General features: G+C 46.0%; 1 protein-coding gene across 1 annotated transcript in view; it reads left to right on the top strand.

Annotated features, from left to right (window-relative positions):
- Positions 1 to 14,643, top strand: part of Fbxo32 (F-box protein 32) — a 33,567-nt gene extending 18,924 nt beyond the window's left edge. Inside the window, exons 5-9 of the mRNA NM_133521.2 lie at positions 2,175 to 2,268; positions 3,047 to 3,231; positions 11,680 to 11,862; positions 12,913 to 13,056; positions 14,356 to 14,643. Coding sequence (NP_598205.2) covers positions 2,175 to 2,268; positions 3,047 to 3,231; positions 11,680 to 11,862; positions 12,913 to 13,056; positions 14,356 to 14,445 — 696 coding nt within the window. The 3' untranslated portion in view covers positions 14,446 to 14,643. The remainder of the gene's footprint in view (positions 1 to 2,174; positions 2,269 to 3,046; positions 3,232 to 11,679; positions 11,863 to 12,912; positions 13,057 to 14,355) is intronic.
- Positions 14,644 to 16,493: the final 1,850 nt, after the last annotated feature.

Genomic DNA, 16,493 nt, shown 5'->3' with positions numbered 1-16,493 from the left:
CTCTGTCTTTCATCTCGCTTTATGCTAGTCATGTGAGTGAGGCTCTGGGCATTAATAAACCATCAGCCTGGCCTTCTAAGCCTGCTGTTGCTCAGGGAGAAAATGAAAGGTTTGTGTTCTTTTTCCACTGCCACACGCTGATTGGTGGCAGAACTGAACCAGGCAGGCACAGAGCCCTGCGGTCACTATGCATGGACAGAGCCTCCCCACCCCCTCAACCCCCACGCCACAACCGGGGACTGTTGTGATGCCTTGCCTGTCAGCATCACTCTTGTTGGCTCCTGACTTCTAAGTTTAGGTCTCCAGCACTAAGCACAACACAGCAGTGTTTCCTCCTCCTCCTCCTCCTCCTCCTCCTCCTCCTCCTCCTCCTCTTCCTCCTCTTCCTCCTCCTCTTCCTCCTCTCCCTCCTCCTCTTCCTCCTCTCCCTCCTCTTCTTCTTCCTCCTCCTCTTCTTCTTCCTCCTTCTCTTCCTCCTCCTCCTTCCCCTGAACATGTGAAAGATACCACATCTAGCACGAAGGCACGCAAGGTTCAGAACTTTTTGTTTTCAATTTAAAGTAAAATTATATTCAAGGAACTAGGTCTGTCTGTGTTTGACAACGGTCCAAAGGACTCAATAAAGACAAATGTTTTAAATAAGGGCCTGGGACAATGGAGGTGCTCTGAACCACGTAAGGCTGTGGCTCTCAACCTTCCTAACGCTGTGTGCGACCCTTTAAAACAATTCCTCATGTTGTGGTGACCCTCAACCCATAGAATGATTTTGGTTGCTACTTCCTAACTGTAATTTGCTGCTGTTATGAATTGTAATGTAAATATTTTTGGAGACAGAGAGTTGCCAAAGGGTCATGACCCATGGGTTGAGAACCATTAGTGTAGGGCACAGGTCCAAAGTGAGTCCCCTGCAGTCCTGCTTCAGTCCCTGTGTTCTCATACAGTTTGTTTTTATACGGCAGAGTTTTAGATTCTTCTTTGTTTCTTCCCTTGCCTGCCTTGATTCCAGCATCCGATATGGTATCTACGATGCCAGTACAGTGTTATAATGTCTTTTCTTTTTGTTTGGGAATAATGGGAGTAATCGAAATTAACATAGGCCCTTGACAACAAACTGAACGTACCTAGCATCTAACTCACATGGGGTCCTTTGGTGAGGGTTCCTTGTATACTCTCTCACTGAAAGCTCACCACCTCAAAGACCCTGAACATTATTCATAAAGATAAAGAACCCACATAGAAAAATATATTTAGAGGCATGCCCATAATCAAAGAGCTGAGAATTTATCCAATCAAGGCTCTATTGCAGGGAGCTAGAGAGATGGCTCAGCTAGCAAGAGCATTTGCTGCTCTTCTAGAGGACCTGGGTTCAGTTTGAGCACCCATACGGTGACTCACAACTGTCTGTAACTCCAGTTCCAGGGGATCTAATGTCCTCTCTTGGCCTCCATTAGCACAAGGCAGACATGGTATACTTGCACACATAAAATAAAGTTTTAAAAAAGATTGTGTCAGAGCTGACAGATTCTAGGGTTCTTCTTTGAGCCTCTGTGGAGAGGCAGATGCACTATACACCCTGTTTCTCTTCCTTGACATCTATTTAAAAAGAGAGAGAGGAATCTAATAATCAGGCAAGGTTATTGAACATGGAAAGCAGGTACTGTCTAAAAAAGAATCATCCCCTCCTTGGGACATACACCAAACGTGAGCTTTGCTGTGCCCTGAGAGCAGTGGACGAAGGTTCAAGTCGGACAAGGACAGATCCCCCTGGGGGTGATTATGCAGAGCTCTGCTGTTCACAGGTCATGAGAGGTTCTGTTCCCTTTGGAATAGTGTCAGCTCTCCTTTCCAAAGTGGGCTGAATAGAATGGATCAGCCCTGGCTAAACCCCAAACCCTTGATATATAAAAGAAAAAAAAAGCAATTAAATATTCAGCCTGACTCCTGGTTTTGAATTCCACCCATTTGTCTTTCACTCTGTGCATCTGCTTTTTAATTCCTGGTGGCCTTGCCTTCTCTCTCTCTCTCTCTCTCTCTCTCTCTCTCTCTCTCTCTCTCTCTCCCCACCCCCATCAGTCATCAGTCTGTATCTACATGTCATGTGACTCAAAAGTGAAGATTAGAGGAAAAAAATATCTCTGTATTCTAAGCCTGGCAACTTCTATTTTTATCCACAGCTGTTGGAGCTGATAGCAAAGTCACAGCTCACATCCCTGAGTGGCATCGCCCAAAAGAACTTCATGAACATTTTGGAAAAAGTAGTACTGAAAGGTGAGCTTCCCCTGCCCTCTCTCGGCCCTTTTTCTAGGTGTGGGAATAGGCATCTCAAGTAGATGTCACTGGGTTTAAAGACACATGCGCCTATGGAAGTGAAGACTGCCAGCTGAACCTCAGGAGTAAAGCTTCCAGCTCAGACAAGCGGTGCCACCCATGCCCTTGGCAAAGGGCAAGAGCACTGCCCCCTTGTCATTCCTCTAGGATCATATGTTTGCCCTACTTCAAGTTTGGCTGGCTTCTCAATGAGGACATGAACCTCACCCTGCACCATGGAGTTTCTATCTTCCCAAGAAATGGAGCTGTGCGCAAAAGCAGAATTGAGGCATAAACTGAACTAGAGGGAACCTTAAGACCTCTGGCTCGACTGAGTCATGTCACATATAGGGGAACTGAGGCGTATGAGAAATGGTTGTCTAGAGAAGTGACAGACAGGGTTAGAACCCAACCTTCTGAACCCCAAAACTGCAGTCTTCTACTGATCTAGAAAGATGTCATCTTCTGAACAAAAACACCGCTTTCTGCTCAGGTGGACACTTGGCACTGGTGGGGCAATGGAAACAGAAACGAGTTCTTTAGAAACCCAGGAGAAGGGAACAAAGAGGGACCCAGATGAGAGAAACTCTACCCATTAGCCGAGTGTAGAATAAACACTGGCGAGAAAGAAAGACAGAGGCAGCACTCAGTAACAGGAGCCCACAGGGGAGAAGAAAAGCCCACTTGTAATATGCCTGGCTTCAGTAACATAACTTTGATTTCATTTTTTCCACTCAAGTTCTTGAAGACCAGCAAAACATAAGACTCATACGGGAACTTCTCCAGACCCTCTACACATCCTTATGCACGCTGGTCCAGAGAGTCGGCAAGTCCGTGCTGGTGGGCAACATCAACATGTGGGTGTATCGAATGGAGACCATTCTACACTGGCAACAGCAGCTGAACAGCATCCAGATCAGCAGGGTAAGTGACCCAGCCACCCCCCATGCCATGGTTCCCTCCACTTAGCCACCGAGCAGAAGTCCAGGACTCAGTGATACAGGAGCTAAGGCACTTCTGATTTGATGCCTCGTCCCGGAGGGTGGCATGAGGGGCATCCAGAGGGAGGGGAGTGGGAAGAGAAACTTGGCAAAAGTAGGTGGAAGGAATGTGAAGGATAACAGACAACCGGAGCATCGCGCAGAACGACGTTGGGGGCAGGGTGCTGGCTGTCCTGCTGAAGTCTTCAGTGTGGCTTGGGGGAGCTCTCCTTTCCTCAGAAAGAATGAGCTGTTTGTGGATTGGGGTTAGTCCCCAGAAGACAGGCTTGGAGAACTGGTACTACCGGCCTTTTAAAATCTCAGTTCCATTTATTGGTAGTGATGACAAGGGATGCCTTTGAAGCAAGCCTGAGCGTACATGTAAGAAAATACTGAGTCAGACTCACTCAGAGCCTGTAAGTTATTGGCATAGGGCCACATGTATCAGACCTTTGTTTCGGCTTTCCGAATTAAAACCTCATTGTTGGCTCCCGTCGTCTTAATGGTGAGCAGGAAGACTTGAGACATACAGAAACCTGTGACTGCTATTGGTGTGATCTCAGTCTCTCCGGTGGACAGGCACACTCGGGAGCCTCACAGGACACTTAGCTTACTTATCTTATCAGACCCTGGGCTGGGTAAGTGGCTTCCGGGACCCATACAGTTTGGAACTGTACCATGTATCAGGTGAAGGTGACCTGCAGAAAGCCGTATGGTCTGTTGTAAATAGTTGCCATGTGACAGTTCCAAAAAAAAAAAGCATTCCCTCTTTACAACTAATGATTTTTCTGTGCCTTGGTTTCTTAAATTCTGAAAGATAGAAACCTCTACGTGGCTTCCTAAGAGTCACTTAGGCTAAAACCCACACTTGTGAGCACCCACGTATCCACGTACAGGCACACACATGCACGCACACACATGCACATGCCTGCAAACACATGCGTGCACAGAGCAGAGCCCGAATGTAGGGCACCTTTCAGAAATTAGCCCCACTGTCGCATTGTTTTAAGAAAATTAAGCATGTATTATGAACAGTGTGATGTAATGATTTATCCCAGTCTCTCCCCAAAAGAAAGGCAGAGCTTAACATTGTACATTTAAGACCAGAATTCCATCTCACACACAAAAAAACTGGAGCAGACCTGCTACATGATTTCTAGCATTCTCTATGGCCTGCACTGAATACTTCCCCAAAGAAGTATTTCCCAAAGAAAATTTCCAGCCAGTGACAGAAATGAACAAGGCCCATTTGTCCTAATGACAGCTGCCCTCTAGCAACTTTGGAGCATCCATTTCGATACTCATGCTTGCCCTGAGCTCTGCTCCCTCTGGCTACCTCAGATGAGCATGTCAACTACACTGATAGCCCATTCCTTGTACTTCTGTGTCCTTTCTTCCTTAAAACCCTCTTTAGTTAATGCCCAAACACTCTTGAAAAGCAGCCGTTGTAATTACTATTACCCTACAGAGGCTGGCATTGAAGTGGGGACCAGAGGGTTCCAGTGACCTTCCCAGCCTACACAGCAATTCGGCTAAGAGCTGAGGTCAGAAGCTTGGACTGTTTATTCCTAAAATGGCAAAGTGTGCTTAGCATCACTGGCTTCCAAACGTTTCCCCGTCTAGTTCCCTTCCATGTATTTATCCACTGATCCAGCTTATTTAAAAAAAAAAAAAAAAAAAAAAAAAAAAAAACCTCTTTAATCCAATGAAGTCTTCTACAGAAGAGATCGACACTAACGTGCGTCTCCTCCAACATCTGCTTTAGATGCTTCAGAGACCGCCACACCTCTACACATTACATCGGGGTCCCTTAGCTCCTAGCCTTCCTGGCCCAGCCCAACTCTTAAAGCCCCTATCACTCATTCTTCAGAACCAGAACCACTCTGACTAGGTAAAATGATCTCGTGCACATACACGTCTGTCTCTACCCACTGCTTTATAGTTTTCAGATGAAAAGACACTGTCATCTCCTGCTCTATACCTGGCAGAGGCAGTCAGTTGATTTCAGTCAAAGAGGTGAATGTTTGTTTGAAGAGGCAGCTCCCCACCGCTGCCTGCTGAAGTTCATTTTCAGGGCTCGGAGGGGCAGGATTGGAGAATATCATCCTAGATTCTGGATGACAAAGATAAGTTAGCAACTGCAAGATTTGGACATAGTATTCAGTCTCCCCATGCTTCGCTTTCGACCTTTGGAAAACAGAGTCTGAGATGCCCATCTCGTAGCCCTGTGTGAGATTTAACATGAGTTTGCATAAACTAGTGTACAGACAGCATCTGGAACAGGGCCTGGTATGTGGTAAGCATTATTATAGATGCATTAGGTGTTATGATCAAAGGCTTGCCTGCACACACACACACACACACACACACACACACACACACACACACACACACAGAGTAAATCCTTCCCATGTGATAATTAACTTATCCAGTAATTAATTGTAATTAAGATAAATGAATGAAATTTACTGGCCACTGTGCTGAGTGTGTCTGTACATGACCTCATCGCTTCTACCCAGCCACATTTCAAGATTCTCCTTCCCTTGTTTTGTAAATGAGAAAAATCATCCTCAGTGTCCACAGGGGATAGACTCAAAGGCACCCGAGGATGCCCTGGATGCAAGGGTCTTGCACACAGCACACAGTGGCTAATGACCATGCAATAGCCTGCACACATCCTCCTCGGCACTGCGGGATCACCTCTAGCCCCATTGTAAAACCTTGTAGGATGCTCTGGACATAGGACAGGAGCACAAGAAAAAAAGCCTGCACACAGTCAGTACAAATGCATCTTTTTATGAGTATTTCCATCTGTGGCTTATTGAGTTCAAGGATATGGAAACCAAAAACATGGAGAGCAGAGTGTGACTGCACTGGGGCCTCTACACAGGAGGTCTGGCATCAGACTCCAGGTTGCTCAGGAAGCTACACTTTTAACTACTGGTCCTTTCTACACTCTGTCCTCCCCTGAACCCACTAGGGGGCTCTGAGCTGTATTGTTCTGAGAGCTTAAAGAAAAGCATCCCACATAAATCCCCGCTCTTAAGGGGCATGGCAGCTCAGGCCTGTAATCTCAGCACACTTGGGAAGCGGAGTCAGGAGAACGGGAAGTTCAAGACCATCCCCAACTACTAACAAATCTGAAACCAGCCTAGGCTATGAGATCCTGTGGGTCATGGGAGGGGAGAGAGGGAAGGCAGGGGGTGGGGAGAAAATGAGAACCCTCCACTTCAGTCTGGACTGTTTTTATATTTGTCAGAAAGAGAAGTATGTTAATCCATGAAAATATTCAAGTGTCTTTCGTAGTAAATGCTTCCTCTGTGCCCAAGTCCTGCCACCGTTGTCCCAGCACATAACCTTGTTTGCCTTAGAAATCTTCATATCTAATTCTTTCAAGCCAACTTTTATTGGCAGACATAATTTATATAATGAAGGATGAAGGACAAAATTAAGGGCTCTGGTTTGTAGGAAAAATAAGATATAATTATGGTGCTGTGGGCAAAGCAGTGTTTTGGAAAATGGGAGCTGGGGTAGACACAAATGGAGTTTAGCCAACTGCTTGACTGGGGCTGCAAGAGTGACGTACTTTTCCTTTTATATGTTTATATTCAAAAGGAAGAAGGCATGCAAGCAGTTAACCATTTATCAGGAGTAAGGGCTTGGCACGAGGTCTGGGCAAGGGTTTTGGAAAAGTTCAGGTTTGAAAATTTGACAGAGCAAAACTCTGCCAAGCAAGTGTGCCTTTAATGGGAGTTAATGTAATAATTGGCCTGGGAGTTTTAACCAAAAAAGTCGAGGCTTTGAAGTGTTGGAAACAAAAAGAAAACCCCATGGCAGTTTTATTAGCTCTTATGATCAACAGCAGATGATAAACGGCAGAGAGGTCGAGGGCTTTCTGCAGCAATACCAAGCCCTAAATGTTACAAACAATTGAAAGTTGAGCCCAACAGCCTGGGGTATAAGAGAGCAGTAAAAACTGTCAGGTCACAGGCACTTCTGAAGAAACAGGAGGCCTGAGTCCACTGCAGGTCCAAGATCATGGGAGCTAGAAGGATCGTTGGCAGTATTCTAAACACAGGCTTTGGGAGCTGGGCAGACTGAGACCCAGTCTCCTCAAGATGCTATTTGCATCTGCTCTTTGCCCACGTGACACCCTCCCACGTGACACCCTCCCATGTGACATCCATTCTTCTCACTACCCGCTTAAGCCCCTCTGTGGCTTCCCACTGGTACCTGTCCTGACTGCCCAGGGACTCAGATGATTGCCAAGACAATGACACTGACACTGACACAGTGAGGCTGGTACCAAGAAAACCCTGGAGTCTCCCATGTGATCGGGCTCTGCTCTGCTTCCTACAGTTTCTCCCCCCAGAAATTGGATGAGAAAAATAATCCCTATTCCCAGAGCATTATTTTCCCCTGCACAGCTCTGCACCTGGTCACAGTAAATGCCACAAGGGCTCTTTGTACTGGACTAGTCTCTAAGGCCTCCAAGGTACACCTGCTGTAGGTCTAGGTGAGGTATCTTGAGATCATTAAAATTTAAAATAAGAAAGGTCTTGCATTAAGCTTGGGGGTATAGAGGAGGTTCCTTCAAAAGCTCCTGGTTGATTGCAGGTGAATACTATATGTAGATGAGCTGTTTTTAAAACATTCCCTGCAGGGGCTGGAGAGCTCTCTCACTGTTGCTCTTGCAAAAGACCTGGGTTCACTTCCCACCACCCACCCACATGGTGGCTCACAACCATCTGAACTCCAATTGCAGGGATCTGATACCTTCTTCTGATCTCCATGGGCTGCACATATATACATGCAGGCAAAACACTCATGCATGTAGAATAAATAAAGGGGTTTTTAAAAAATTAAATGTTCCGTGATATGAATAGGACTGCCTCAGTTACAGCATAGCTTAGCTCAAAGGGTTTGGGGGCCAACCATTCCCAGTGTGTACAAACAGATATAAACACAAACATATACAGAAACATGCATACATATAAACTCAAACGGAAACATGCACAAACCCACATACACACATACAAACACACACACACACACACACACACACACACATACACACACACGCACGCACGCACAAACACAGTGTCTCTGCGTTATTCTTGTTTAACTATTTGGATTTTTAGTCCATTGCACTAATATTTTTATTAAGTGCTTATGATGTTACAAACACCAAAACACAATAGGGAAACAAAGCAAAATTCCTGCTGTCCAGAGGTCCTTAGGATCTGAAAGGAATACTTAACTGGGTGTTTCTTTTTTTTTTTTTATTTTATTAACTTGAGTATTTCTTATATACATTTTGAGTGTTATTCCCTTTCCCGGTTTCCGGGCAAACATCCCCCTAATCCCTTCCCCTCCCCTTCTTTATGGGTGTTCCCCTCCCCATCCTCCCCCCATTGCCGCCCTCCCCCCAAAAATCTAGTTCACTGGGGGTTCAGTCTTAGCAGGACCCAGGGCTTCCCCTTCCACTGGTGCTCTTACTAGGATATTCATTGCTACCTATGAGGCCAGAGTCCAGGGTCAGTCCATGTATAGTCTTTAGGTAGTGGCTTAGTCCCTGGAAGCTCTGGTTGCTTGGCATTGTTGTACATATGGGGTCTCGAGCCCCTTCAAGCTCTTCCAGTTCTTTCTCTGATTCCTTCAACGGGGGTCCTATTCTCAGTTCAGTGGTTTGCTGCTGGCATTCGCCTCTGTATTTGCTGTATTCTGGCTGTGTCTCTCAGGAGCGATCTACATCCGGCTCCTGTCGGTCTGCACTTCTTTGCTTCATCCATCTTGTCTAATTGGATGGCTGTATATGTATGGGCCACATGTGGGGCAGGCTCTGAATGTGTGTTCCTTCTGTGTCTGTTTTAATCTTTGCCTCTCTCTTCCCTGCCAAGGGTATTCTTGTTCCCCTTTTAAAGAAGGAGTGAAGCATTCACATTTTGATCATCCGTCTTGAGTTTCATTTGTTCTAGGCATCTAGGGTAATTCAAGCATTTGGGCTAATAGCCACTTATCAATAAGTGCATACCATGTGTGTTTTTCTGTGATTGGGTTACCTCACTCAGGATGATATTTTCCAGTTCCAACCATTTGCCTACGAATTTCATAAAGTCATTGTTTTTGATAGCTGAGTAATATTCCATTGTGTAGATGTACCACATTTTCTGTATCCATTCCTCTGTTGAAGGGCATCTGGGTTCTTTCCAGCTTCTGGCTATTATAAATAAGGCTGCTATGAACATAGTGGAGCATGTGTCTTTTTTATATGTTGGGGCATCTTTTGGGTATATGCCCAAGAGAGGTATAGCTGGATCCTCAGGCAGTTCAATGTCCAATTTTCTGAGGAACCTCCAGACTGATTTCCAGAATGGTTGTACCAGTCTGCAATCCCACCAACAATGGAGGAGTGTTCCTCTTTCTCCGCATCCTCGCCAGCATCTGCTGTCACCTGAGTTTTTGATCTTAGCCATTCTCACTGGTGTGAGGTGAAATCTCAGGGTTGTTTTGATTTGCATTTCCCTTATGACTAAAGATGTTGAACATTTCTTTAGGTGTTTCTCAGCCATTCGGCATTCCTCAGCTGTGAATTCTGTGTTTAGCTCTGAACCCCATTTTTTAATAGGGTTATTTGTCTCCCTGCGGTCTAACTTCTTGAGTTCTTTGTATATTTTGGATATAAGGCCTCTATCTGTTGTAGGATTGGTAAAGATCTTTTCCCAATCTGTTGGTTGCCGTTTTGTCCTAACCACAGTGTCCTTTGCCTTACAGAAGCTTTGCAGTTTTATGAGATTAACTGGGTGTTTCTTAAGGGGAAGAGGTTGTGCAGAAGAGAGAGTTGCAGACAGCCATGGAGGAGCTTTTAGCAATTCTTAGGAAGGTGCGGTGAAGGAGACCTATGGGAAACACATACACAGAAATGGTCATCAGAGGAAATGGTTGCTTTTTGTTTCGTTTTGCTTTGCTTTCTTTGGTGTTTGGATTTTTGAAACGTGGTCTCTCTCTGTGTAGGATAGCTCCTGACTGTCCTAGAACTCTCTATAAACTCCTAGAGATCCTCCTATCTCTACCTCCCAAGTGCTGGGATTAAAGACATGTGCCACCATGCCCGATGGAAATGGGTTTGAAGTGAATCTGAGACAAGAGACGGCCAGGAGGGGTGAGGGCACTGTGCACAGGTAGTCGAGATGTGGTTTGGGTGCCAGAGAATATACCGAAATGGAACAATCTGAGGTCACAGAGGATGGTGAGATGGGAGGCCAAGGGTCTGCCCGGGTCACCCGTCCTGGGCAGTAGCACTTTTGGAAGGTAGCGAGTCTTGCAGCTTAATAGTGAAGTGAATGAAGTATAAGAATCTGCCATGTTTCCATGCACTGGGCAGTGGATGGCCCCATGCCACGCATGGATGGACAGTGGGTGGCTCACACCATGCACATATGGGTAGTAGATGGCCATACAACATGTATATATAGACAGTGGGTGGCCTCACACCATACACATGAAGACAGTGGATGGCCCCATACCATCACAGCGGATGGCCACACACCTTGTGCATAGGGTCGGTGGATGGCTACACACCATACATGTATGGGCAGAATTAATTGGACTTAGTGGGTTGTCAAACAAAAAAAAAAAGATGAGGTGATAGAGAGATGGCTCAGTGGTTAAGCGTGCTTACTGCTCTTGCAGAGGATCTGGGTTCAGCTCCTAGCATCCACATGGCAGCTCATAACCATTAGTAACTCCAGTTCTAAGGGCTTTGTCGCCCTCTTGTAACTTCTACAGGCACAAAGCATGGATGTGGTGCAGTTACAGACATGCAGACACATACACAGAAAATAAAAACAAATCATCAACTTGAAGTTGGGGAGGGACCTGTTAGGGAAAGATACCAGGGGGTTAGGGGAGGGAAATTGGATGAACAGTTTCATTCTATACATCCATGAAATTCTCAAGAATAAAGGAAAGTATAGCCAGGCTGTGCTGGCACACGCCTTTAATTCCAGTACTCAAGAGGCAAGAAGCAGGAAGATCTCTGAGTTCAAGGCCAGCCTGGTCTACAGAGCAGGTTCCAGGACAGCCAGAAAGATCTACACAGAGAAACTCTTTCCCCACCTATATATATATATATATATATTTCCATCATGTGCTATTTAGAGAGCTCTTTAGAGCAGAAGCTTGCAAACACAAGGAAAGCCTGCTGGCAGCCATCATCCAAGCCACTCCAGGCTGTTCTCTGGGAGACCCTGCCATGGCTCCCGCTTCTACATTGAACCGGGAGCATTACTGCTTAGGAATCTAGTAGTAGATTGGAAGAGCAGGACATTCTGGGAGCAAGCTGCCTGGAAAATGGCACTTTTTTGCTTATCATCCACCCTTCTCTCTGCAGCCGGCCTTCAAAGGCCTCACGATCACCGACCTGCCTGTGTGCTTACAACTGAACATCATGCAGAGGCTGAGCGATGGGCGGGACCTGGTCAGCCTGGGCCAGGCAGCCCCAGACCTGCATGTGCTCAGTGAAGACCGGCTACTGTGGAAGAGACTCTGCCAGTACCACTTCTCAGAGCGGCAGGTCAGTGAAACCCAGTGGCCTGTCCCTTTGTGTTCCCTGCCCTGACCCATCCCTCTCCAGCATGCGGTGCCCCCCAACATTAAAATTGTTTTCATTGCTACTTTACAACTGTAATTTTGCTACTATTATGAATCGTAATGTAAACACCTGGATTTTCTGATGGTCTAGGAGACCCCTGTGAAAGGGGTATTTGACCTGGGTGGTCGGGACCCACAGGTTGAGAACCATTGGTCCGAGGCGTTTCTAAGTCAATGTGAGGTTTTTACTTTTTGGTTCCTTGTTGTTACCATCATTGTCTTAATAGAGGAAAAAGAAATCCCTAACCCAGTTTATATTTTATGGATCACCCCAAAATTTCACAAATCAGTATTTCCTCTTTTCCTTAAAAAAAAAAAGGGAGTGGGGGTGGGGATTTAACTCAGTGGTAAAGTGCTTGCCTAGCAAGCGCAAGGCCCTGGGTTCGGTCCTCAGCTCCGGAAAAAAAAAAAAAAAAAAGGACATTTTATGCTGCTTTACATTCAAGCAGGTTTATAAACATTACTTCCTTTTATCCACCCACCAAGGAAGTGTAGATATTGTCATGCCCACTTCTACCAGGCGAAGAGACCAAGGCCACAAATGACCAGTGTATTCAAATTATTGAAATGACTCTCAGAATGCAACATTTGAATTGGACCTGTGGACACCCTATCAACGTGTTCTTCCTCATGCTGCCACAGGGTTTTTCTCCAATTCTTCATATGTGTGCGTTCATCCAGTGGGTTCTTTTCATGACTCCACTGGTACTTCAATGTAAAAAAAGCCACGGTGCTAATAACCATGTCTTCGTAGAAATAATCACTCAGGTCTACAGCAAAGAAAACATTGAATTGGCTTCTGGGCGTGACCTAAGCTTTGAAGGAGCAGCCAGAAGCATCATAAATACAGTCAGTAGGAAAAAGAAATCATAGCTACCTGTTTGTTTGGAGAGCTGGGTACGCAGTACTGTGAGTGGGAAGAGCTAAGGAAGTGTGGCTTTATAACTTGAGTGTTTCTCCATTTCATTTTTAGATCCGCAAGCGATTGATCTTGTCTGACAAAGGGCAGCTGGATTGGAAGAAGATGTACTTTAAGCTTGTGCGATGTTACCCAAGAAGAGAACAGTATGGGGTCACCCTGCAGCTTTGCAAACACTGCCACATTCTCTCCTGGAAGGTACGGGTCTGTGCTGGCTTGACACAAGCTAAAGTCATTTGGGAAGTGGGACCCTCGATTTAGAAAATGTCCCCACCAAATTGACTGGTGGGCAAGTCCATGTGGCAGTCTCTTGATTGGTGATTGATGTAGAAGGACCCAGCTGACTGTCAGCAGTGCCACTCCTGGGCTGGTGGTCCTGGGTGCTATAGCAAAGCAGGCTGAGCAAGCCATGGGGAGCAGGCCAGTAATCAGTGGGTGAAGCCTCTGCTTCAGTCCCTGTCTCCAGGTTCCCGCCTTGAGTTCCTGCCCTGATTTCCCTGAGCCAGACCCTGAGGCAGCAGTGCCAGCAACATGAGGCTGGCTGTTCTTGCCTATCTCAGCCCCCAACTTATGAGGAGAGTAAAACTCATTCAATACTTGGACAGGGAAGGAAACTCAAAGACTTTCATCCCCTCTACCCCTTATATTGATTTGTCTCTGAGACCTGTTCACCATCTGTCTTTGTATGCACTGTAGGCAAGCACTAATTCCTTAGCTTCACAGAGCCTTGGAATTCTGGGGGGGGGGGGGTGTCAATCGTTGAATGTGCTCTGTTTGTGTATACACATATCTGTACAGGTGCACATATGCACACGTGAGCACATACTCATGCTGAGGCCAGAGGTCACAGTCTCCTGTTTTTCTCAATAGCTCTCCACTTTTCAATTTTTTAATTTTTTGCCTTTCGTGAACCTGGAGCTCACCAGTTTAATTAGACTCTTTGACTAGTTTGACTAATTGACAGTTTGACTAAACCAATGAACTCCAGAGACCCACCTATCTTGACCCTACCCATCTCCCCCAGTGCTAGGGCTTCAAGATGCATACCTCCATGCCCAGATTTGGTGTGGGTACGAGGAATCCAAACCCAGATCCTTGTGATCTCACACACCAGTCACTTGACCCACTAACTGCTTTCCCCAGCCCCTTAATTCCGTGGCATTCTTTTGTTTTTAAGATGTATTGGTACTTTTAATCACGCACATGCATACACATTTAAGCGTGGTTATGCATGTGTGAGATCAGTAACTCCAGCCCTGAAAGAGGATATCAGCTACCTTGGAGCCAAAGTTACAGGTGACTGTGAGTCTCTTGACCCAGGGACAAGAACCAAATGTGGGTCACCTGCAAGAGCAGTACATGCTCTTAACCACTGAGCTGTCTTCCCAGCCCCTACAGTGGCATTCTTGACAGAGAATTGTTAAAGACTGGGTAGTGCTTTACAGCACCAGCGAACTGCCACCAAGCACTCAGCTCTAACCATGACGCTCTTTCTAGGGCACTGACCATCCATGCACGGCCAACAACCCAGAGAGCTGCTCCGTCTCACTTTCACCCCAAGACTTTATTAACTTGTTCAAGTTCTGAACACGCACACGCCAACACTTCAGAAGGCCCCTGATTGGATGGTTGGGAGTCTGGACACTTCGTTTGTAAATAGTGTACATTTGAAGCATTGGCCTGAAACTGCTGGGATACGTCATGGAGAAGACAACGGTGGGAAGAGATGCGGTTGCCAATGGAAACTTACAAATGTGAATTTCACATTACAACTGGTACAGAAAAGCAAAAAATACTGTAAATAGATGTTTCCCCCCCCCCACCCCTAACAATTTGCAAGCAAGACTATAAGGGCAAGAACTCTGTGTCCGCCATGAACATGGAGTCCTCTTAAGTTCCCTAGGAAGAAAAAGGCAAAACTCAAGGACAAGATGGAACACTCTTTATAATGTGAAAATGTTGTTGGGACAAAACAAGGAAGAAGGAGAAGGAGAAGGAAGCTACGATTGAGAAACCCTTGGGCTTCGGGTTTGGATTCGGGGTTTGCTTTGAAGAGGCAAAGAAGTCCACCCACCTGAAATCTGCACGGGCCTGAGTCCTTAGCCTATGAAGATGCCACACAATGGTCTACCTCTAAAAGCATAGCGTGCTCTCTGGCAACATACATTATCTAGCAGGCAAAGTCTGTGTTTCATGTAAGTTCTATACTCTGTAAAGTGTTCTAAGCTGGGAAGGCTGGCAGAAAGAGAGAAAAAAGAGCCCTGTCTCGTTCTGACTTCCTGATCCCCCAACCCCTCTCAGTACCTTCGTCTTTTTTCCTTCCATGGTGTAGCTCCTGTTGGGAACCAGGAGACCAGTTAAAGAGCAGCAGAAGCCATGAAGAGAGAATTAGGCTCTGCAACACTCCCAGTTTAACTCTTCCTTCTTCCTAACTTCTAACTTCTGGGCCTGTCTGGGCTTCTTGGGTGTCTTCATGGATAAGTGAATATCTGGGACCTTTAGTGGAGTCTGTGAACTGAGGCCTGAGAGACACGTTTTTTTCATACTAGTCAGTTAAGCATCCTGACAGCGGCTGCTTCCCCTGGGCGGGGCAGTGAGCTGAGGCTCTGTCTGTTCTTTAGGTCCAACATTAAACTCGGGTCATCCTGAACTGGGACTTTTCACAGAGGCGTGATTTAAAAGAAAGCCTGGAGTTCCGGCCAGATAGACGTGTTCGTCTTAAGCTTGTTTCGGGACCGAGTTAGAACAAAGAAAATTAAAAGAAAAAGGATCCCAGGGGTTCTTTCGAGGCAGAGACATGAACACTGTGGAAGAAAGGAGATCTCAGGGCTTAAGGAGTTAATTCCTGGGGTGGGGGAAATGTTTTCATTTTTTACTTTTTATAGAGTGTTGCTTTTCTACAATGTACATATATTTGCAACTGTATTTGCTTTTTTTTTTTAATCTCCAAATAAAATTGCCACTATGCATGCCCTTGGCAAAATAAGCAGAAATAGGCGTTTGTTCCATGTAAATGTGAAGGTGTGGTGTGACCGAAGCACTGATGCTTGGGGTGGTCCTAGGAGAGGAAAGATGGCCGAGCATGAGCAGGAAGAAGGCAGGGGCAGTCCACACTCTTCCTTGGTGGTTAGAGCGCCCTCGGGTCGGTACTGTACGGGCCAATGGAGACTGTGGGCCTCCCTGACTGGCAGGATCTCACAGCTGTGCTTACACCACAAGTTCTCCATGTTTGGTTTTTTTTCAGCACCATTTCCTGGGAAATTAAGTTGAATTTAAAGGTTTGTAATGAGAAAAGGAACATGTAAAAGAACAAGATTTCCTTTATATAGAAAAGTTAGAAGTCTAAAGTTGAGCCTTGGAGATTACAAACACCGTAACAGATAAGAGTTTCCTGTTTGATTTTGGTTTTTTGACTCTTCTCCCCAGAATCAGTTTTACATTAAGAATGTAGGGTGTAGATGGAAGGAAGGAAGGAAGGAAGGAAGGAAGGAAGGAAGGAAGGAAGGAAGGGAGGGAGGGAGGGAGGGAGGGAGGGAGGAAGGCAGGCAGGCAGGCCAGCCACAGTGATTCTGAGTGACAGTGTTGAGGTTAGCGGATCGTGGCTTTTCGCATGTCCTCAGCCTGTTACAACTGCT

This window comes from Rattus norvegicus, chromosome 7 (assembly GCF_036323735.1).
Source record: "Rattus norvegicus strain BN/NHsdMcwi chromosome 7, GRCr8, whole genome shotgun sequence".
NCBI classification, from domain to species: domain Eukaryota; kingdom Metazoa; phylum Chordata; class Mammalia; order Rodentia; family Muridae; genus Rattus; species Rattus norvegicus.
This window is presented reverse-complemented; position numbering and strand designations above follow the sequence as displayed.